Here is a 24,576-nt window from a genome sequence, read left to right on the forward strand (position 1 = left end):
TGGAAAATGTATAGGTTTTTCAAGACATGGTCCCTGGGCTATGAGACATCTTGGATGGAGAGTTAGGTGGATCCAGGCAGCTTTCAGTATTGGGCAGCAGAGGAGCCTAGTGGGTGGTACAGGCTGTACCTGCTCTGCAAGCTCTGCAAAGAGCAGACACGCCATGATTGGAGAGGGCTTCCTGCCTGAGGATGTGGGATTTGAGCTGGGATTTGCAGGTCTGTGAGGATTTCATTATGTTGGGGAAGATATTTCAGATGATGTAGGAGCTTGGGAAGGATTAATGATGTGAGCAGTGGAATGTAGGTGAGAAGGTATAAGTATGTTTGAGAAATAAATGCGTTGGAGTTTTGTAAGGGAGAGAGCATAGTGTATTAGTAAAGGGCACCGACCCTGGATCTAGACTGTTTGAGTGCCAATTTTAGTGCTTTCCCACTTACTTGCTCTGTGATCTTGAGCAAGTTAGTAAACTTCTCCATTCCTCTGTTTTCTTATCTATAAAATGGTAATAATAATAGTTATAGGATATTGTGAGGATAAAATGAGTTAAGGAGGCATTAGAACAGTATCTGACAATAGTTAGCACTATGTAAATGTTAAGTAAGTGAATTAGGGGAAAGATAGGTTGAGCCTGGATTGTGTTTTCCAGGAGTTTGATCTTTTTCCTATAGGCATTGGAGAGACCTCTTTGAGTAACTATGTTACTTAGGTAACATGTTTAAACCAGTAATCTAAGAAAAACAGTCTGGTTGCAATGAATGGAAAAAGATGGGAGGCAAAGAGTATGTTCAGAAGCAAGTGGTGGTAGTTTAGGCTTAAAATTCAAAGGTCCTGAGTTAGGATGGTGATTATGAGAATGGGAATGGAAGGACATATGCTAGTAATATTTAGTGGAGGCAATTGGTAACCTTTTGGATGAATATATATATATGAAGAAGAAGGCAGGGGCAAAGATAATATCAAGGATTTGCCTCTGAGTAAATAGCGATGATAACATAAATGTGGAGCTCAGAAGGACGAAGACAGGGGTTTGCTGTTGAAAGTCTGGCAGGAGCTGGGGGTGCTTCAGTAGAAGGAGATAATGAATATTTTTGAGTTTGAGATTTTGGTAAATATTCATGTGAAAGTACACTATTGGAAGTTGGAAATGCAGGGATGAAGCTAATGAGAGAGGTTAAGGACGGGGATATTAAGTTCATCTTCAAAAGTGTTTATCTCTGGGGTGAAATTTTCTCTAATAGAATAATAGTAAGGTGCTTCCTTATAAGCTTGAAGTTCAGATTAAGTGATTCTTTTTCAAGGCAGTGTTTTAAATTATACTCAGAAAATGAGATGCCAAGGAAATAGACTGCTGTATTTTTCAGTGGCTTAAGTGTGTGTGTGTGTGTATGTACATATATGCACATATATGTATATACATGAGTGTGTGTGTGTATACACATCTCTATATGCTTGAATCACTCTTACAGTGAGACTTTATTCACCTGCTCATTTACCATCCAGCCTGTCTTAGCACTTTTAAAACTGTACCGTAATTTATTTATCTGTGTCCTCTAGAAGACTAAAAGTTTCTTGAGGATTTATGTGTGATTCCTAACTCATTCACCTTAGTATCCTCAGAGTGTGGCACTTAGTAAGAGTTCAGTAAATGTGCATTGGGTAAATATACATTTATTGAGTATTTACCATGTGTCAAGTGTTAGACTAAGTGCAGAGGGTACCAAGATGAGTAAATGAAAGTCCCCAAGAAGCTCATGGTCTTTGTAGGAATAAGCATGTATTATAATGGAGGCAATGTGCTGAGTGTAGTATTTGTTTAGGACAGTGTGACTAGTGCAGTGATAGAGTAACGAACAAGCTGCTCTGGCAGCAGAGAGGAGGAGTAACTAAGTCTGCTGTGGAGAATAATATCAGGGACAGCCTCCCAGAGCACATGGCTCTGAGCTGAGACTTGAAAGATAAATAGAAGGTCAACAGGCAGATGTGATGAGGAAAGGCTCTAAGGCAGAATGAATGTCATGTACAAACGTGAAAAATTTAAGAGGATATAGTATATATGGAGAATCATGTATAGTTCAGTGTGGCTGCAAGTGTAGTGTTTATGTGGGACATAGTAACAAAAGACACTGCCGTTGTGCTGGGTGTGACCTACCTCTCACGAAGAGCCCTCTATGCCATGCTAAAGATGTCAGTGAGCCATTGAAAAGTTTTTATGGGAGGGTGATGTGCAAATGTAGAGAGAGCATGTTTCTACAGCAATGTAGAGTATGGGTTGGAGATGGACGTAGGTTGGATATAGATAAGGAATCTGATCAGGAGGCTGTTGTAACAATCTAGCCAGCCAGTGAGGACCTGAACAAAGACATTGAGTATTTGGCTAGTGAAAAATGGATGGATTTGTGAGAGGTGTTTAGAATGTATAAGTGACTGATTGTTTATAGGGATGAAGGAGAGGGACAAGTTGGATGACTCCCAGATTCCAGGTGTGAATTGAGGAAAGAATGCAGTGAGTTCTGACACTGCCTACCCAGAGTTGGGCCAGACTTCACAGGCTGAGAGCACAGTTTTCCACAAGAATGCCCTCCCTTCAGACCTGCTGCAAACTTGGGGGATTTGCAGGTCACCCTCACTTATAACCGGCTGGCTACAAATTGAGGTATTCCTACTTACCCCCCACCCCTCCGCCCCGCTCAGGGTCGATAATTCTCTAGAATGATGCACAGAACTCAGGAATGTGTCATAGTTATGATTACAGGTTTATTATAGGCAAAAGGTACAAATCAGAACCAGCCAAAAGGAGAAATGCATAGGGCAAGGTCTGGAAGGATGCTGAATGTGATGCTTCTTCTGTCCTCTCTCCATGAAGTCAGAATGCTTTACTCCCCTGACACATGGATGTGTGACAATACACATAGTATTGCCAATCAGGGAAGCTAACTCAAGCTTCAGTGTCTAGAGATTTTATTGGGGTTTTATTATGAAGGCGTGATCGATTGAGTCATTGCCCATGGGTCTCAATTTCCTGTCCCTTTCCTTTTCCCAGAGGTTGAATTGATATCACATGGCTCAAGGTCCCAACTCTCTAATCAGATGGTTAGTTTTTCTGGCGTTGTCCGCCCCCATCCTGAATCATCTTGTAAGCAAGGGGCCCACCATGAGTCACCTCATTGGCATAAAATTTCAGGGCCCACCGTGAATAACAATTTCTTGTCACTCTGGAAATTCCAGGGATTTAGGGGCTACCTCCCAGGAACTTGGGACAAAGGCCAGCTAAATTCTTCATTATACAGGCAGAGTGAACTGATACTGGAATTGAGAGAGGAGCAGGTTTAAATAGAAACAAAATGTGTTTAGGTAAATACTCACCAGGTAATTGGAAATAGAGGTCTGGAGCTTAGGAGAGAATTTGAGTTTAAATTGAAATTGTGAGATATAAGTGGTGGTTGATGATATGGGTACAGATGAATTTGTTCGAGGAGTTTTATAAAGGAAAAGAGCAAAAGACTTAGAATTGCTTTGGGAATGTAAAGGATGGGGAAAGAGGAGATCTGAAAGACACTGAAAATAGCCAGAGAGTAGAAGTGTCAGGAACAGAGCGAGTCACAGAACCCATCTAAGGGAGAAGGGATTTCAGGGAGAAGAGAAGCAACTTCATAGATCAGCAATGTCAGAGGTTGGAGAGAAGACAAGGAGGTACAATTGAAGAGTGACCATTGCATCAGTATATTAGGTATTTTTAGTGAAGTGTTGGAGGCAGAAGTCAGCGTGTAGCTTGTGAAGAAGAAATAGTAAGCATAAACCATTTCTTTATGAAGGTTGGCTGTGAAGGGAAGGGAAGGTGGATAGTAGCTAGAAGATTTGAAGGGTTAAGTGAAGGATTTTTTTTTTTAATAGGATAGATTTAAGTATGCTTATACTCATACTGTGGGGAAATTTCGTGCCAGGAGACGAGGAGATACAGGAAAGAGAGGAGATAATTGATGGAGTGATGTCATAAGGAGTGAAATTTGTAAATACTGTACTGTATCTGTGAGCCGTATCATAGATGCTAATGTTGGAAATAAACTCCTGTTGGAAATGGCCACATTATAGGTATTACAGAAACTGAGGGCATTGAAAGGGGATACTAGAAAGAGAAATAGGAACTTGCCTGTAGCTATACCTATAACAGTGCTTATAGCATTAGTTAGTTGTTTGCACAGTTTTCAGTCTCAACCTCATGCAGTTAAAGGCTCCCTACAAAGCAAAAAAAAAAATTTTTTTAAAATAAAATTAGTGTGTCAAATCCTAGTTATCCCTGGTTGTGTGTATCAAAATTCTATAGCTAGAAAAGGGTTTGGAGAGTTTCTAAATTGGAGATTATGAGACTTTGACATACACGTAGTTTTCAAAGTTTAAACCCCCAGAAGTTCTCAAACTTAGCAGCTGGGTCAGAATTCCTCTTAAGGAATCAGCAACTATTATGCAAAAAAAATGTAATGTTAGCTTTGTATCTGAACTCCCATTAAAAGTGTAAGAAGAAAATAACAATTATTTTAAAATCCATTAGTGTTGAAGACTAGACGATTGGTTTCCTTGAATAATTTTTATCCATCACTGATTTGTTTTTATAGAGTACTTTTATGTTTATTTGTTTTCAAAGGTAAAAAGTAACTAAAATTTAGTTTTCAATCTATATTTAGTGTCTCTTTCATCCCTTGCACTATTTTATGTAAACCGTCTAGCACGTTAAACTGATAAATTTTAGCTAATTTGATTAAGCTTGAGTTACCACTGGGTTTTACCGTTACCTTATTAACTCAGAAATGGATCTTTATTTTTGACTAAAAGCTGTATACTATAAGTGCATTGTGGGAGATAGGTTTTGTCCCTTAAGAGGGCAAGGAGTGTATAATTCTACTACTTCATGTGGTAGGAAATGTCTTCTTATTTTCATTGTTTAAACTGAGCAGTCACTCTGAAGTGGTGCTTAAGACTGTACATATATATCTTGTGCCAGGTTCAAGAAAATTGGGTAGATCCTTTCTAAATGTATGAGAAGATTCTTTATTGTCTAGACCCTTTGTTAGCTTATCTCTGACTACCTCTGATTTGAGACATTTTGTGAAATCACTCTTCATCTTTTCTATCTATAAAATGATTCTCTTGTCAAATGCACCATGACTTTACTCTGACAATTGAGTTTATCTGTTGATGGGAAAATCTTCATGTATGTTAATAGTTAATGGTAATTTGCAGAAAAGCTTTTTAATCTGATGAGCCATTTAATTCATTTTTTGCCATTTCAGGGTGTGCTGATGGTTGGACCTCCAGGCACTGGTAAGACCATGCTCGCTAAAGCTGTTGCCACTGAGTGCGGCACAACGTTCTTCAACGTTTCCTCCTCTACGCTGACATCTAAGTATAGAGGTGAATCTGAGAAATTAGTTCGTCTGTTGTTTGAAATGGTGAGTGATGATGTGTTCAGAGTACTGTTAGTGCAGATACATGATGCCAGTATAGTCTGGGTGGGTTCACTTAGGAATCTTTTTTAAAAAGGGAAGTTTAGTTGTATTTTAATAATTTTTGACATACTAACAAGAGACATGGGGTGGTGGATTTATAGGGTAGTTGGTGTGTCTTCAGCATGTCTTTCTCTTGGGATAAAAGAAGCTCCTTTGACGTCCTGTTTGGTGAGGGTAGAAGAAGAGACTTTGGCTGTGTGTGTGGGTTGACTGGTATTTCTGGATTTCTAGTGAGCTGGTAGAGCAGAATATTTTAATACATATTTTAAAAATCAGAACTGATCTGTCATTGTTTGTTTCTTTTTCTAAAGGGATTTGCAGTAATTGCTTCAGAATGCATGTTTGAGGATAGAGGTTGATTTACCTCTTAAAAAATTCTTTATTATGGAAATTTCTAAGCACAAAAGTAGAAAGAATAGTACAGCGAATCCCCATGTATCTGTCACCCAACTTCACCAACCGTATAACTTTTATTTTTAGAAATTTACTTTTTCTGATATGAACAACTGATTTTTACCAGATAGTGACATTAAAGCAGTGAGAAATTACTGCTCTTTTTTGCCATTGTTTTAAAAGGAGAAAATGGTATTTAAAAAATATTCAGATTATTTTATGAGATCAATGAATAATTTCTTTAATTTTCACAAAGGCTAGATTTTATGCCCCTACCACGATCTTCATTGACGAGATAGACTCTATCTGCAGTCGAAGAGGAACCTCTGATGAACATGAAGCAAGTCGCAGAGTCAAGTCTGAACTACTCATTCAGATGGATGGTAATTGATATTTAATGACTGTCTCAAAACTATGTTCTTTCCTTTTTGAATTGTATGCAGACTCATACCTTGGAAATTCTCAATGAGTGGACTAGAAGGCAGCCCGAATTGATTTTTAATCATTTGTTCATCCACCCATTTGTTCATTTGTTCATGCACTCAAAAAGCATTTATTGCACACTTGTTATAAGTCGTGCACCATTTCATGTTCTGAAGTTACAAAGAAAAGGATTGTCATTGCCTTCAGGGAGCTTCCTATTTAGAGCAACGGTTCTAGAGTTGTGATTCAGAGTCCCAGGGGTCCTTGAGACTCTCTTAAAGTGTCTGTAAGTTCTAAACTGTTTTCATGGTAATATCAAGATATTATTTGCCTTTTTCAACTCTCATTCTCTCCCAAGCAAAAAGTGGAGTTTCCCAGACTCTACAAGACGCGTGATATAAAAGATGGAAAGCAGAAGCATATATGAGAATTCAGCTATTCTTTATTTAGTCAGACATTAAAAAGAGTTACAAAAATATTCTTTAAAATGCTACTCTTCTTACTAATTTCTTTTGGTTTTGAAAAACATACTTATTTTTTATAAAAATATGTTAACAAGTAATGGATTTATTATTATTTTTAAATGAATTAATATTTTTAAGGTTTCTTTTTAAATTTCTCATGGTGAATATTGATAGATATACTTCACAGATACAAGCTTTTTGGAGCTCGCAATAATTTTTAAGCATGTGAATAGGTCCTGACCAAAGTGTTTGAGAACCACTGATCTAGATGGGAAGCAGGCAACTGATGAGATAATTATAGTACATTATGATAAGTTCTGTGGTAAAATTTAGTAAAATCTTTATTAGAAAATACCATATTAAACTGGGTTGCTGTAAGTTCACCACTTTGTTATGCCAAGCTAGAGAGTCTTATCAATAAAGTTGGTGGGTTTTTAATTTTTATTATTTTACTACATATTTTCCAGTTTCTTTTGTGTGACCTGAAATTTTTTATTCTAAAATTTAAATTCTGAAAAATTAGACTCTATATACATACAAATAGTTGGTTTGGTTATAAAAGGAAACAGTATTTTCATCAGTGATTATTAGATTCATTTTTAAATTTCTTTTTTATTTTTTACAAGTCACTTAAACATTCAAAGGATGAAATAACCGTAGTATAACCCAGCTTTGAAAATTATGATTATTTCCTGGTATGTTAAGTAAATTCTCTTCTGTTCTTACTTCTTGAGAAAATCAAATAAGTTAGACTAAAAACTAAAGAAAAAATCTAGCTGGTACAGGGATTAAACCCTGGACTTTGGTGTTATCGGCAACACGCTGTAACCAACCAAGCTAACCAGCCAGCTGTAAATAAAATTTTTTTTGGAGGAACTTCATGATTTAAAAAAATAAGAAAGGAATAAAACAGAGACTACTCTCCCATGCCTTTTCTTTTCAGAGGAAATATACATTCATTTTCTTATAGAAAAATTGGTTTTTCTTATTGGGTCAGACTCCTCCACTAGATTATGTGAATTCTGGCCCTTCCTTGGTCTGTAGTTATCTGCTGGTGTGTCTGGTTTTGCCACCACACAGCGAGGTCAGGACTGTACTGCTCTCATCATTGATCCTGCCACCCAGTGCTGTGGCTAACGCTTAGAGATGTTACTTGGATGACAAAATAAAGGACTGTAAGAAAAACGTTATGTCTTTTTCTTCCCTTACTGTTTGTAGGAGTTGGAGGAGCTTTAGAAAATGATGATCCTTCCAAAATGGTTATGGTGTTGGCTGCTACTAATTTCCCGTGGGACATTGATGAAGCTTTACGAAGGAGATTAGAAAAAAGGATATATATACCTCTCCCAACAGGTATGATGCCTGCCTTCTACTGTATTTTGAGCTTTCTGTTAATTCCTGTTACCTTTTTCTATTTACCTAAATCTTTATTCCATTGTCATTCTGCTTAAAGAAGTTTTTAGCATCACAAAACCAATTTGTAATAGATGGAAACAGAGACCACAGTATTCTATTAAAGTTCCTTACATTTCAGAGAAATTTTTATATTCAGAGCAATATTAATGTTCATAAATTTGGTGGCACTTTTAAGTTTTTACTTTTAAACTTGAAGAGTCTTCATTAAACCTCATTTAAGTGATTAAAAATAAAGTTCTCTTGGGATCTTTCTCAAAATATGCTGTTTTGGAAAATATGAGGATACTTCAAAAAGTCTGTGGAAAACAGAATTGAAAGATGCTATGGGGGCCGGCCCCATGGCTCACTAGGGAGAGTGCGGTGCTGGTAGCGCTGAGGCCCTGGGTTCGGATCCTATATGGGGATGGCCAGTGCGCTTGCTGGCTGAGTGGGGTGTGGACAACACCGTGCCAAGGGTCGCGATCCCCTTACTGGTCAAAAAAAAAGAAAGATGCTATGAATATTTCCATGAACTTTTTGAAGTACCCTTGTATAATTTCATACTGTTAGGAATGTTGAAATTTTCGTAACTGAATCTTTTCTTTTTCTTTTCAGATAAAATTTACATATAGTGAAATGTACATATCTTAAGTATATATAGAATTTGATGAGTTTTGACATATGTATACTCCTGTTTAATCATTGTCCTAATCAAGATATAGGACATTTCTATCCAAAAAGTTTGTATACACCCCTACCAGTTAATTCAAACCTCCATTAGGCATTCACTTTACCTGATCTTTATTACCATAGGTTAATTTTACCTTTTGTTAAACTTCATGTAAGTGGAATCACAGAGTACATAAAATATGTACTCTCTGTGTCTGGCTGTTTTCACTCAAAATAATTTTTCTAGATTCATTCATGTGATTACATGTATCAGTAGTTTATTCTTGGTATGATTATACCACAATTTGTTTTTTGTGTTGATGGGTATTTTGAGTTGCTTGTAGCTTTTGGCTGTTATGAATTTAGCTATAAACCTATTTGTACAAATCTTTTTATGGATGAGTGTTTTCAGTTCTTTTGGGTTATATAATAAGAATAGAATATATGGGTAATAGGATAGTTATATGTTTAACCTTATAAGAAATATCCAAACTATTTTCCAGAGTGTTTATACCATTTTTTACTCCCATCATCAGTGAATGAGAATTCCAGTACTCCCATATCCTTGTCAACACTTGATATTGCCCATATTTTAATTTTAGTCATTCTAGTAAGTGTGAAATACCTATCTCATTATGCTTTTAATTTATATTTTTATAATGACTTATGATGTTCAGTACCTTTTCATGTGCTTATTGGTCATTGATATCTTTTGAGTAGTGTCTTTTTAAATCTTTTACCCAGTTTTAAGTTGGGTTATTTATTATTTTATTAATGCTTTTTATGAGTTCTATGTCAGATATGTGCATTGTGAACATTTTCTTCCAGTTTGACTTTCAATTTGCTCTTTCTTTTTTAATTTTTAAATTTATTATTAGCATATTCATGACTTTCAGTTTTCTTTACAGTATCTTTTGACAAGCAGAAGTTTAATTTATTTTATTTTATTTTATTTTGTCGATATACAATGTGGTTGAATATTGTGGCCCATTACCGAAACCTCCCTTCCTCCTCTCTCTCCCCGCTCCCTCCCAACAGTGTCCTTTCTGTTCGCTTGTCGTATCAACTTCAAGGAAATGCAATTGTTATGTCATCTTCCCCCCCACCCCCGGGTTTTTTGTGTGTGTGTGTGTGTGTGTGTGTGTGTGTGTGTGTGAATTTATTTATTGATTTTTAGCTCCCACCAATAAGTGAGAACATGTGATATTTTTCTTTCTGTGCCTGACTTGTTTCAGTTAATATAATTCTCTCTACATCCATCCATGTTGTTGCAAATGGCAGTACTTCATTCTTTTTTATAGCTGAGTAGTATTCCATTGTGTAGATATACCACATTTTCTGTATCCACTCATCTGATGATGGATATTTGGGTTGGTTCCAACTCTTAGCTATTGTGAAGAGTGCTGCGATGAACAAAAGACCATGCATAGCCAAAGCAACGCTGAGCAAAAAAAATAAAGCTGGAGGCATAACACTACCTGACTTTAAACTATACTACAAAGCTATAATAACCAAAATAGTATGGTACTGGCATAAAAACAGACACACTGATCAATGGAATAGAATAGAGAATCCAGAAATCAACCCACACACCTACAGCCATCTGATCTTTGACAAAGGCACCAAGCCTATACACTGGGGAAGAGACTGCCTCTTCAGCAAATGGTGCTGGGAGAACTGGATATCAATATGCAGGAGAATGAAACTAGACCCTTACCTTTCACCATACACTAAAGTCAACTCAAAATGGATTAAGGATTTAAATATACACCCTGAAACAATAAAACTTCTTAAAGAAAACATAGGAGAAACACTTCAGGAAATAGGACTGGACACAGACTTCATGAATATGACCCCAAAAGCATGGGCAACCATAGGACAAGCAGAAGTTTTTAATTTTGATGAAGTCCTCTTGTCAAGGTTTTCTTTCTTTTGTGGGTAGTGCTTTATGTGTCTTAAGAAATTTTTTCTTACCATAAGGCTGCAAAGAAAATTCTCCTGTACATTTTTAAAAACTTTTAAAAAGTTTTATATTTTGTAAAATTTATTTATCATCATTATTATTTTTTACATTCAAATATGTGGAGCAGTAGGAGGGGCAGGTGGGAGGGGGTTAGGGAAATGGAGGTGGACGTGGAGGTGGGGGGGTGGAGCTGGCCTCGTTGCAGAGGGTGGAGGGGGGCATAGATGAGGCCCTTGTATCCTCCCCACCCCAGCTTGGGAGCCTGGGAGCTGCTGGTGGTGGCTTGGTCATCATTGGGCTGGATCCAGATATCGGGGTGGGGGGGTGGGGGTGTGTGTGGCTGAGGCCCCTGGGCTCCCTTCACCCTGGCTCAGGATCCTGGAGGTCTTCTGGCTCTTTTAGATTTTTTAGGTTTTCTCTCGTGGTGTTAGACCTTTACTGGTTAATATCAGAACTTTGTCTCTGATCTGTGGGTGTTTTGTGTTTTCTTTCACTTCTGTGTTAGATTATTAGCTATCCCCACCACTTAAACTCTGCACTGGAACTAATTTGTTGTCCTTTGGTTACTTCTAAAATGGGAGATCTTCCTGTGGGAAACAGCACTTGAGCTCTGTGGTTGGGCTAAATTGCTGCTTTGCTGCTGATTCCTTGGGGAAGGCTTTTTGTGCAGCTCAGGTTTTAATTGTTGACCTTGTAAGCACTTCCAGATCTTGTGAGCCCTGATACACCTGGATTGTGTGGAAACTCTGGTCTGGGCCTGAGTCTTTTCAGCAAATTGCACCCCCTGCAGTTCTGTATTCCTGACCAGTCACCACTAAGTGGCCCTGTGCTAGAGGACAGATCAGCTGTTCATGCTGTGCTCCAGTGTTCCCCTGGTGTACCTGTCTCCCCCACCACCCACATTCCAAACACTTTCGATGGGGCGGGCCATGCACTGGTCCCTTGCAATAACTCACTGGCATTTGTGTGGTTCCTTTTTTTCAGTTGTCTGTGGCCCCTTTCTCCTATGTGGGTCCACGAGAACCCTGTCAGTGGTCTTGCTGGCCTGGGGTCCACCAAGGCCCTCCTCTCCCAAGCATTCTCCAAGCAATTTCCACAAAGGGAACAGCTGTGGTTTTTGCTAGCTATTGCTCTGTGTGCTCACCAAGGCCAACCTTGAAGTGGCCAGGGTTTGAAACAGTTGGAGCAATCCCTTCTTTCTCTACTTGCAGCTTCTCCCACCTTCATGAACTCCATAGGTCTCTCCTCTTCCCCTGAGCTAGTGGCCCCAGCTTGGCAGTCATTATTTTTTCAATAGTTGTAAATTGGTCAATTGTGGGAGAGAGTGATGCTGGGGACCATCTGTTCCATCATCTTGACTCTGAAAAAAGCTTCTCCTGTATTTTCTTTAGAAACTATTTAGATCTGTGTTCTCTCGAATTAATTTCATGTGTGTATCAGGTAGGGATCAGATTTCATTTTTTTTTCCCATATGTATATTCAGTTGTTCTAGCACCACTTGTTGAAAGGACTTTTCTTTTTCTGTTGAATAACTTTGGCACCTTTGTTGAAAATTATTTTGCTATGTAGGTATGGATCTATTTCTGAACTCTGTTCTGTTCCATTGATTTTTTTCAAATAGATATAGGGCTATCTATTCAAATTATCTATTTCTTTTATCTACCATAAGCTTTGGTAGCCCGTTTCTTTCAAAGAATCTCTCCATTTCCTCTAAGTTGTCAAATTTATTTGGATTTGACTTAATACAAATGTGGAAGCTTGCTAAACAGTTTATGTGAAACTGTTGATTTCAAGTCTGGTTCTGGAACCTGAAGTCAGTTAGGGAGAGCACTCAGGAGGAGAAGACGAGTGTGAAGTGGTAGAAGTAAGGATAGTACTGAACCCTAAATATACTATACTTTTCCCCATACATACATGCCTGTAATTAATTTTTAAATTAGGCACAGTAAGAGATTAACAACAGTAAGTAATAACTAATAATAAAATAGAACAATTATAACAATATGTCAGTATCACTACTCTTACACTTTGGGGCCATTATTAAGTAAAATAAGGGTTACTTGAACACAAGCACTGTGATACCACCACAGTCAGTCTGAAAACTGAGATGGCTAGTAGGTGATTAATGGGCAGGTAGTGAATACAGGATGGATACACTGAACAAAGGGATGATTCATGATCCAGGGTGAGACAGAGTGGGATGGTGCAAGATTTTATCGTGCTACTCAGAATGGTGCACAGTTTAAATCTTATGAATTGTTTATTTCTGAAAATTTCAATATTCAATATTTTTGGACTGTGGTTGACTGCAGTTAACTAAAACTGCAAAATGTGAAACCATAGATAAGGGAGGACTACTGTATAGCCTCATCATCATTCTTTTGCCTACTGTTTGCATGATATATATCTGCTTCTTTCATTTTCACTCTCTCTTTATTTACGTGCAGTTCTTATAGACAACATATAGTTGGGTTTTGCTATTTATCCAGTCTATCTCTGCTTTTTCGTTGAAGTATTTAATCCATTTAAATTTCATGTACTTATTAGTATGGCGGTGTTTAAGTCTGCCATCTTGTTATTTGTCCTGTTTGTTTCTCTGTACCTCCTTTCCTAATTTCTTTTGGGTTAATAGACTGCTTTTAAGTGTTCGTTTTAATGCCATTATTGGATTTTTAGTTATATCTAACTGTATTTTTTAGTAGTTGTTTAGAAATTACAGTATGCATAGTTTCATATAGTTACTTTTTATGCTTTTATCTTTTAAATTCTATACCTAAATTTAAAATGATTTATGCATTGCCATTATTGTATTACAGGATTCTGTATTTGTCTGCATATTTTACTTTACCAGAGAGCTTTTTATTTTTGTTTACTTTTGTGTTGCTTTCTAGCTTCTTTTTGTTTCAACTTGAAGGACTCTCTTTAGCATTTTTTGTAAGGTAGGTCTCTTGATAATAAACTCCTTCAGCTTTTGTTTATCTGGGAAAGTGTTTATTTCCACTTTGTTTTGAAGGGCAGTTGCTCGATATAGTACTCTTGGTTGGTAGGCTTTTTCTTTCAGTATTTGAATTTATTGTGCCACTGCTGTCTGGCCTGTAATGTCTCTGCTAAGAAATCTGCTGAAAATCTTATGGGAGCTCCCTTGTAGGTGACAAATCTCTTTTCTCTTGATGCTTTCAAGATTCTCTCTTTGTCTTTGACTTTTGACAGTTTGATTATAATGTGTGTCAGTGTGGGCTTCTTTGTATTCAACCTATTGGCGTCCTTTTGAAATTCTTGAATTTGGATGTCCATTTTCTCTCTCAAATTTGGAAATTGTTTGGCCATTATTTCTTCAAATAAGCTCTTTATCCCTCTCTTATTGTCTTTCCTTCTGAAATTCCTATAATATGCATATTGGTCTGTTTTATGATGTCTCATAAGTCCTTTAGTCTTTCTTACTTTTCTTCATTCTTTTTCTCTTTTTGTTCCTATGACTCAATAATTTAAAATGACCTATCTTTGACTACACTGATTTTTTTCCTTCTGCTTCATCAAGTCTGCTGTTGATCCGTTATATGAATTTTTCAATTCAGGTATTGTATTCTTTGGCTCCAGAATTTCTGTTTGCTTCTTTTTATAGTTTCTCTCTCTGTTGAATTCTCATTTATGCATCATTTTCCTGATTTAATTTAGTTGTTTATCTGTGTTCTTTTATATAGCACTGAGGTTGGGTTTCCCCCCCCCCTTTTAAAATTTTTCATTTTTAAGTTGATACATAAAAATTGTGCATATTTATGGGGTACATGTGATATTTTCATACATGTTTACAACAGGGTACTTAGGATATCCATCAACCATGGAGGTTCTTTAAGATGATTATTTTGAATTCTTTGCCAGATAATTTATAGATCTTTGTTTTTTAGGGTTAGTTCCTAGAAATAAATTTCTTTTTTTTTGATTGGACCACATTTCTCTGTTTCTTCATATATGCCTTGTTTTTTTTTTTTTTTTAATTTTTATTTTATCGATATACATTGTGGCTGATTATTGCTCCCCATCACCAAAACCTCCCTCCCTCCTCCCCCCCCCCCCCCCAATAATGTCCTTTCTGTTTGTGTGTTGTATCAACTTCAAGTAGTTGTGGTTGTTATATCTTCTTCCCCCCCCTCCCCGGTTTGTGTGTGTGTGTGTGTCTGTGTGTGTGTGTGAATTTATATATTAATTTTTAGCTCCCTCCAGTAAGTGAGAACATGTGGTATTTCTCTTTCTGTGCTTGACTTGTTTCACTTAATATAATTCTCTCAAGGTCCATCCATGTTGTTGCAAATGGCAGTATTTCATTCGTTTTTATAGCTGAGTAGTATTCCATTGTGTAGATGTACCACATTTTCCGTATCCACTCATCTGATGATGGACATTTGGGCTGGTTCCAACTCTTGGCTATTGTAAAGAGTGCTGCGGTGAACATTGGGGAACAGGTATACCTTCGACTTGATGATTTCCATTCCTCTGGGTATATTCCCAACAGTGGGATAGCTGGGTCGTATGGTAGATCTATCTGCAATTGTTTGAGGAACCTCCATACCATTTTCCATAGAGGCTGCACCATTTTGCAGTCCCACCAACAATGTATGAGAGTTCCTTTTTCTCCGCAACCTCGCCAGCATTTATCGTTCAGAGTCTTTTGGATTTTAGCCATCCTAACTGGGGTTAGATGGTATCTCAATGTGGTTTTGATTTGCATTTCCCGGATGCTGAGTGATGTTGAGCATTTTTTCATATGTCTGTTGGCCATTTGTATATCTTCCTTAGAGAAATGCCTGCTTAGCTCTTTTGCCCATTTTTTAATTGGGTTGCATGTTTTTTTCTTGTAAAGTTGTTTGAGTTCCTTATATATTCTGGATATTAATCCTTTGTCACATGTATATTTTGCAAATATTTTCTCCCACTCTGTTGGTTGTTTTTTAACTCTGTTAATTGTTTCTTTTGCTGTGCAGAAGCTTTTTAGTTTGATATAATCCCATTTATTTATTTTTCCTTTGGTTGCCCGTGCTTTTGGGGTCGTATTCATGAAGTCTGTGCCCAGTCCTATTTCCTGAAGTGTTTCTCCTATGTTTTCTTTAAGAAGTTTTATTGTTTCAGGATGTATATTTAAATCCTTAATCCATTTTGAGTTGATTTTAGTATACGGTGAGAGATATGGATCTAGTTTCATTCTCCTGCATATGGATATCCAGTTCTCCCAGCACCATTTGCTGAAGAGGCAGTCCCTTCCCCAGTGAATAGGCTTGGTGCCTTTGTCAAAGATCAGATGGCAGTAAGTGTGTGGGTTGATTTCTGGATTCTCTATTCTATTCCATTGATCAGTGTGTCTGTTTTTATGCCAGTACCATACTGTTTTGGTTATTATAGCTTTGTAGTATAGCTTAAAGTCAGGTAGTGTTATGCCTCCAGCTTTATTTATTTTTTTGCTCAGCATTCCTTTGGCTATGCGTGGTCTTTTATTATTCCATATAAATGTCTGGATAGTATTTTCCATTTCTGAGAAAAAAGTCATTGGAATTTTTATGGGGATTGCATTGAATTTGTATATCACTTTGGGTGGTATGGACATTTTCACTATGTTGATTTTTCCAATCCAAGAGCATGGGATATCTTTCCATCTTCTTGTATCCTCTCTAATTTCTCTCAGCAGTGGTTTGTAGTTCTCATTATAGAGATTTTTCACCTCCTTGGTTAACTCAATTCCTAAGTATTTTATTTTTGGGGGGGCTATTGTAAATGGGCAGGCTTTCTTGATTTCTCATTCTGCATATTCACTATTAGAGAAAAGAAATGCTACTGACTTTTGTGTGTTAATTTTGTATACTGCTACTTTGCTGAAATCATTTATCAACTCCAAGAGTTTTTTTGTAGAGGCTTTAGGCTGTTCGATATATAGGATCATGTCATCTGCAAACAGGGACAGTTTGACTTCATCTTTTCCAATCTGGATTCCCTTTATTTCCTTCTCTTCTCTGATTGCTCTGGCTAGTACTTCCAACACTATGTTGAATAGGAGTGGTAAGAGTGGTCATACTTGTCTAGTTCCTGTTCTTAAAGGAAAAGCTTTCAGCTTTTCCCCATTCAGGATGATATTGGCAGTGGGTTATTCATATATGGCTTTAATTATGTTGAGATACCTTCCATCTTTACCTAACTTATAGAGGGTCTTTGTCATGAATGAGTGCTGAATTTTATCAAATGATTTTTCAGCATCTATAGAGATGGTCCTTGTGTTTGATTTTATTAAAATGGTGTATCACATTTATTGATTTGCATATGTTGAACCAACCTTGCATCCCTGGGATGAATCCCACTTGATCGTGGTGAATAATTTTACGTTTGTGTTGCTGTATTCTGTTTGCTAGTATTTTAGTGAGGATTTTTGCATCTATGTTCATCAAGGATATCGGCCTGTAGTTTTCCTTTTTGGTTATATCTTTACCTGGTTTCGGTATCAGGATGATGTTTGCTTCATAGAATGAGTTTGGGAGATTTGCGTCTGTTTCAATCTTTTGGAATAGTTTGTAAAGAATTGGTGTCAATTGCTCTTTGAATGTTTGGTAAAATTCTGCTGTGAATCCATCTGGTCCTGGGCTTTTCTTTGTTGGGAGCCTTCTGATAACAGCTTCAATCTCCTTTATTGTTATTGGTCTGTTCAAATTTTCTACGTCTTCATGGTTCAGTTTTGGGAGCTTGTGTGTGTCCAGAAATTTATCCATTTCCTCCAGATTTTCAAATTTGTTGGCATATAGTTGTTTATAGTGGTCTCGAATGATTCCTTGTATTTCAGATGAATCAGTTGTAATATCGCCTTTTTCATTTCTAATTTTTGTTATTCGAATCTTCTCTCATCTTTTTTTTCATTAGCCATGCTAATGGTTTGTCAATTTTATTTATCCTTTCAAAAAACCAACTTTTTGATTCATTGATCTTTTGTATTGTTGTTTGGGTTTCGATTTCATTAAGTTCTGCTCTGATCTTAATGATTTCTTTCCGTCTGCTAACTTTGGATTGTTCTTGTTTTTCTAGTTCTTTAAGGTGAAGTGTTAGGTTGTTCACTTGCCATCTTTCCATTCTTCTGAGGTGACATTTAATGCAATAAATTTCCCCCTTAATACTGCTTTTGCAGTATCCCACAGGTTTTGGTATGATGTATCATTATTTTCATTAGTTTCAATAAATTTTTTGATTTCTTGCTTGATTTCTTCTTGGACCCATATGTCATTAAATAGAATGCTGTTTAATTTCCATGTGTTTGTAGAGTTTCCAGAATTTCATTTGTTATTAATTTCTAGTTTTAATCCATTGTGGTCTGAGAAAATACATGAGATGATTCCAGTTTTTTTGAATTTGTTGAGACTTGATTTGTGACCCAATATGTGATCTATTCTGGAGAATGATCCATGTGCTGATGAGAAGAGTGAATATTCTGAGGTTGTTGGATGGAATATTCTGTAGATATCTGCCAAGTCCAATTGGTCTAGAGTATTGTTTAGATTTTGTGTTTCTCTGCTGATTCTTTGCCTAGATGATCTGTCCAATATTGACAGTGGGGTGTTCAGGTCCCCTGCTATTATGGTATTAGTGTCTATTTCCTTCTTTAGGTCTAATAGAGTTTGTTTTATAAATCTGGCTGCTCCAACATTGGGTGCATACATATTTATGATTGTTATGTCTTCTTCATGGAGCAGTCCTTTTATCATTACGTAGTGTCCTTCATTGTCTTGTTTTATGGTTTTTAGTTTAAAGTCTACTTTTTCAGATATAAGAATAGCTACTCCAGCTCGTTTTTCTTTTCTGTTTGCATGGTAAATCTTTTTCCATCCTTTCACTCTTAGTGTATGTGAGTCTTTATAGGTGAGGTGGGTCTCTTGAAGGCAGCACATAGTTGGGTCCTCCTTTTTAATCCAGTCAGCCATTCTGTGTCTTTTGATTGGGGGATTTAAGCCTTTTACATTAAGAGTTGTTATTGAAAAGTGTTGATTTATTCCTAGCATTTTATTGATTGTTTGGTTGTCTTAAGTGTCTTTTGTTCCTTGCTTTCTGATTTACTGTTTGTTTTCTGTGTTTGTTGGTTCCTTAGTTTGTAGATAGCCTTTTTGTTTGTTTGTTTTCTCTTCATGAATGCCATTTTTAATATACTAGTGGGTTTTGATTTTTCTTGGGTTTTTGTGGCAGTGGTTATTTTTCAGGAACCAAACCCAATACTCCCTTGAGAATTTCTTGTAAGGGTGGTCGTGTGGTGGTGAACTCCCACAGTTTTTATTTGTCTGAGAAATATACTATTTGCCCTTCATTTCGGAAGGATAGCCTTGCAGGGTAGAGTATTCTTGGCTGGCAATCTCTCTTTTAGTATTTTGAATATATCATCTCATTCCTTTCTGGCTTTTAGGGTTTTTGATGACAAGTCTGATGTTAGACTGATTGGGGCTCCCTTATAGGTGATTTGACACTTCTCTCTTGCAGCTTTTAAGATTCTCTCTTTGTCTTTGAGTTTTGCCAATTTGACTATAACATGTCTTGGAGAAGACCTTTTTGGGTTGAATACATTTGGAGAGCGTTGAGCTTCCTGGATCTGAAGATCTGTAGTTTTTCCTATACCTGGGAAATTTTCTGCCACTATGTTGTTGAATATGTTTTCAGTGCAATCTCCTTTTTCCTCCCCTTCTGGAATACCCATGACCCAGATATTTGAGTGCTTAAGGTTGTCTGATATCTATCTCAGATTTTCTTCAATGCCTTTGATTCCTTTTTCTTTTTTTTTTTGTCTGCTTGTGTTATTTCAAACAGCCCATCTTCAAGTTCAGAGGTTCTCTCTTCACCTTCCGCAAGCCTGCTGGTTAAACTCTCCATTGTGTTTTTTATTTCGCTGAATATCTTCTTCAGTTCGGCAAGTTCTGCTACATTTTTTTTCAGGACATTTATTTCCTTGTACATTTCCTCTTTCAGGTCCTGTATACTTTTCCTCGTTTCATCATGATGTCTAGCTGAGTTTTCTTGTATTTCATTCCGTTCCCTTAGAATTATCACTCGCAATTCCTTGTCAGTCATTTCAAGGGCTTCTTGTTCTATAGGATCTAGAGCTTGAGATTTCTTATCTTTTGGTGGTGTACTTTCTTGATTTTTCGTATTTCTGTTATCTTTTTTTGATGTTTATTCATTGTGGCAGGGGGTTTCACAGTCCACAGGTTTGACACTATTGACTAAGATGTTGCTGTGGTTGCCAATTTGGTATGGCTACCGCAGTGACTGCTCAGTTGGCCACTAGTGCCTTGTGTGTGTGGTTGCCTCGGGTCTTGGTCCTCTCCGGGGAGCCACCTCTCTGGTCAGCTTGGACTCTGCCGGGCTGCTGGATCACGGGGCGGTACCGCAGGGTGTGTGGTCTCTGCTGAGCTTCCACCTCCCGTGCTGGACTTCTCCCTGTTCCGTGCGCTCTGGCCTGGGCTGCTGGGATGCACCGAGGCACCACAGAGGGTGTGGTCTCTGCAGAGCTTCCCCTTCCCCTACAGGATGTCTCCCTGCTCTGTGCGCGCTAGGCCTGGCTTGGAATGGAGCCGGGTGGTGGCAGTGAAGCCTACCTGCTGCTGGATCACGCGGTGGCGGCCCTCCCACAGGGTGTGTGGACTCTTCGGAGCTTCTATCTCCCTTGCTGGATGTCTCTGTGCTCCGTATGCATTGGGCCGGGCTGCTGGATCGCGCGGCAGCAGTGTGGTCCCCGTGGAGTTCCCGCCTCCTCTGCCGGATGACTCCATTCTCCGATAGCACTAGGCCGGGCTGGGAATGGAGCCGGGTGCCTGCGGTGAAGCCCACCTGCTAGATCATGCAGTGGCGGCCCCACAGGGTGTGTGGTTTCTGCCGAGCCTCCGCCTCCCTTTCCAGATGTCTCCCCACTCTGTGCACACTGGACTGGGCTGGGAATGGAGCTGGGTGGCGGCGGTGAAGCCTATCTGCCGGATCATGTGACCGCGGCCCCGCAGGGCATCTGGTCTCCGCGGAGCTTCTGCCTCCCCCGCTGGACATCTCTCCATTCCATATGCACTTGTTATGTTTTTATAGTTTAAATCAGTTGATTTGTGGGAGAGAGTGACACTAGGGACCGTCTATTCTGCCATCTTTGGAAGTTGCAATTCTTTATATTATTAACACATTAACCTCTTATTAAATCTTTTCACCAGGTTATTAAATATCACTAATTCAGTTCTCTAGAGCTGATAAATCTTACTTTAGAATCTTCTCACAAATCACTGATATAACGAGTATTAAAAGGTAATTGCTCCCCAAATCATAGTTACTGTAGAAAAAGAGCATGCTTTCTTACTAAGCTTTGGGACCACCAGGTCCTCACTCATGAACAGGTTTATGTTTTAAAGTTCATTTTAAGTTGGCTGTCTGAAACATCGTTTCTTTGGGAGAATACATTATATTAAATTTGGTGTTTAGGTTCTTAGGCCAGGCCACAGTAAAACATTTAATTTACAACAAATACAGTGGTATTGTAATGTTGGGACTATAAAAATTAAGTGATATTTGTTCACTACCGTTCATCTGCTCTGTTGAAGAGTCTGAGATCACTGTGTAATGAGGCTCTCATGTTAGAACTGGGAGTTCTTACTTGGGTATCAGGATCACTACAGCCTTTTGTAGCAGCAAGCACAGGAGCTTTCTCCTTCCCCCTTTCTTCCCCACCCTAGTGGAGGACTTCTTTAGTTCTAAACCACCTATTTATCACATGTACCCTGTTTACTGTACAGTGGGCCTGTTGGCTGGGTTGCAGGATAGGGGGCTCCTAAGATAAAGGAATTCTGAAGGTAAAGGGTTTTTGAGTCACACCCTTTCTTTTTTCTGGCAACCCAAGATAATGCTTGCTTGCATCTCCTTTCTTTACTACTGCTTTTCGTGTGGCTTTGTTTTGCTTTGCTTTGTCTTACTTTGGGAGAGGGGTATTGCTATGGTTTAAATGTGTACCCCCAAAGTTCAAGTATTGGAAACTTGACCCCCATTGTAACTGTTACGAGGGTGGGAAATCCAATTATGGTATTTGAAAGGTGTGGCCTTTGAGAAGTGATTGGATTGTGAGCCCTCCTGATTGGATTTAATAATTCGTGCAGTAAAGAGTTATCACAGGCATGGTTTTGATGGCTTTATAAAGAGAGTGAGTGAGGTTAGCTCTCTTGCTTAGGCCATTCTTCCCCTTTGTTGCCATGGGACCCTGTAGAGAGTTCCCACACAGAACACCCTCACCACATGCGCCCTTGGACCATAGACTTCCCAGCCTCCAGACTGTAAGAAATAAAGTTCATTTATAAAATTACCCAGTTTCAGATATTCTTTTATAAGTGTGAAAAATAACTTAAATACAGAAACATCTAATAAAAGGTTCAGTTTATCCAGTAATTGGCAAAGTGAACAACCGTGTAACCACGTCTAGAACAAAAAATAGAGCATCGTCAGAACTCAGCAGCTCTCCATTGTGTTCCTTCCCTAGCATAGCTCCCTTCCTGCCCCTGCTGGCAAGCACTGTGATTCCTGGTATGGAAGTAATTCATTGCTTTTTCCTTATAATTTTATCATCTAATAAAGCATCCCCAAACAATTTACCTCTTTTTAAATCTACATAGGCTGGCCGGTTAGCTCAGTTGTTTAGAGCATGGTGTTATAACACCAAGTTTAAGGGTTTGGATCCCCATACCAGCCGGCTGCAAAAAATAATAATAATAATAAATTTACATAAATGAAATCACAGTAATTGTGTTCATTTGTATCTTGCTTCTCTTGCTCAGTATGTTTTTAAGGTTCATCCATGTTGCCACATGTTGATGCAGTTTATTCTTGTTGCTGTGTGGTATTCCATCATGTTGGTTTGCTAAGGCTGCCATAACAAATGCCAAAGACTGGGCGCCTTAAACAATAGAAATAGATTGTCTCACAGTTCTGGAGGCTAGAAGTCCAAGATCAAGGTGTCAGGTAGGGTTGGTTTAATTCTGAGCCCTCTCTCCTTGGCTTGGAGATATCCATCTTCTTCCAGTGTCTTCATGAGGTCTTCCACCTTTATGTCCATGTCCTAATCTTCCTCTGCTTGTAAGGATACTAGTCACATTGGATTAGGGCCTGCCTATATGACCTCATTTTATCTTAATCACCTCTTTAAAGGTCCTGTCCCCAAATACAGTCACCTTTTGAGATACTGGGGATTAGGACTTCAGTGTAAGAATTTGGGGGGATGTGATTCAGCCCATAACATCCACTATGTGATTATACCACAATTTATCCATCATATTATTTGATGAACATTTTGATTGTTTTCCATTTTAGGCTCTTATAAACAGTGCTACTGTGAGCATTCTTCTACATGTGTAATGATGAAAATGCCTGAGTTTCTTTAGGTCAGGATGGAGCATTCCATCCTAGGAGTGAATTGCTAGATCATGTTGCAGAACTGCAACATTAATAGATAAATCTGTTTTCCAAAGTGGTTCTTCCAATTTATACTCCTACCAGCAGTATATGAGAGTTTCTGCTGTTTTATGATTTTCCAATACCTGGTATTGCTGGATTCTTTAATTTATACCAATCCATTGGTGTGCAGTGCTCTCATTATGGCTTAAGTTGCATTTTCTTTATTATTAAAGAATTTGAATATCTTTTTCTTTATTGGCCATTGGGATTTTGTGATATATCTAAGTCTTTTGCCTGTTTTTCTACTGGGTAGACTGACTTTTATTGATTTGTAGGAGTTCTTTAAATACTCTGGATACAAGTCCTTTGTTACTTACATATGTTATAAATATCTTCTCAAGCTTTGTAGCTTGTCTGTTTTCATTGTACTTAGATTGTCTTTTTTTTTCCTTTTTTTTTTTGGCAGCTGCCAGATATGGGGGTTTTGGTGTCTTTTGATGAATAGAAGTTCCTAATTTTAATGTGGTCAATTTATCAGTCTTTTCCTTTGTTGTTGACTTTTTGAATATATATCTTGAGAATACTTCCCTGAGATTATTAAGATATTTTCCTGTATTATCTTCTAAAACTTGTAATTTTGCATTTTATATTTAGATGTACTAAATCTGGCACTGATTTTTTTTATGTATGGTATGAGGTTAGTACCTAGTTTCATTTTTTTTTCCTGTGGATAGTCAGTTGTTCTGACATTTTGAAAAGACACTTCTTTTTCCCACTGCCTGAACCACCTCTGTCATAATTCAAGTCTCCATAGTATGTGCTTCAGTCTGCTTCTAGCCTCCCTATTCTTTGTCATTGATCTATTTGGCCGTCTGCACAAGATTGTCACAGTAGTTTGGATCCCATTACTTTGAAATAAGTCTTGAAGTCTGATAGAGTAATTCCTCCCACCTTGCCTTTGTTCTTCCAGAGTATCTTGGTGGTTCTTGTTTCTTTCCATTTTTATAAACATTTTAGTATCTGCCTGTCAGTTTCCACAAACAGACCTGTTAGGAGGATCTTTATTGGAATGCTTTGGCCCTATAAGATCAGTTGGGGGAGAATTGTCAATGTTATTAAAGACAAAACAGAACAAAAGTAAATACTGATGAACTGTTTTAAATGAAAGAAGACTGATGAAATGTGGTAACTAACTGCAATGTGTGATGGTTTGTGAAAGTTATAAAGGCCTGTGGCAAATGGGGAAATTTTACTTCTAATTGTGTATTAGGTGATACTAATATATCAAGGTTAAATTTCCTGATGAGGGTCATAGTTGTATGTATACCTTTGTTCTTAGGAG

At 37.9% G+C, this 24,576-nt stretch overlaps 1 protein-coding gene across 4 annotated transcripts in view; it reads left to right on the plus strand.

Annotated features, from left to right (window-relative positions):
• Positions 1-24,576, plus strand: part of KATNAL1 (katanin catalytic subunit A1 like 1) — an 86,286-nt gene that overhangs the window by 57,978 nt on the left and 3,732 nt on the right. For all 4 annotated transcript variants that reach the window (XM_063102168.1, XM_063102167.1, XM_063102169.1 and 1 more), the window contains exons 7-9: positions 5,289-5,447; positions 6,154-6,280; positions 8,003-8,137. In XM_063102168.1, the coding sequence (XP_062958238.1) occupies positions 5,289-5,447; positions 6,154-6,280; positions 8,003-8,137 (421 nt within the window). The remainder of the gene's footprint in view (positions 1-5,288; positions 5,448-6,153; positions 6,281-8,002; positions 8,138-24,576) is intronic.

The sequence above is a fragment of the Cynocephalus volans genome, chromosome 7 (genome assembly GCF_027409185.1).
Source record: "Cynocephalus volans isolate mCynVol1 chromosome 7, mCynVol1.pri, whole genome shotgun sequence".
NCBI lineage: Eukaryota > Metazoa > Chordata > Mammalia > Dermoptera > Cynocephalidae > Cynocephalus > Cynocephalus volans.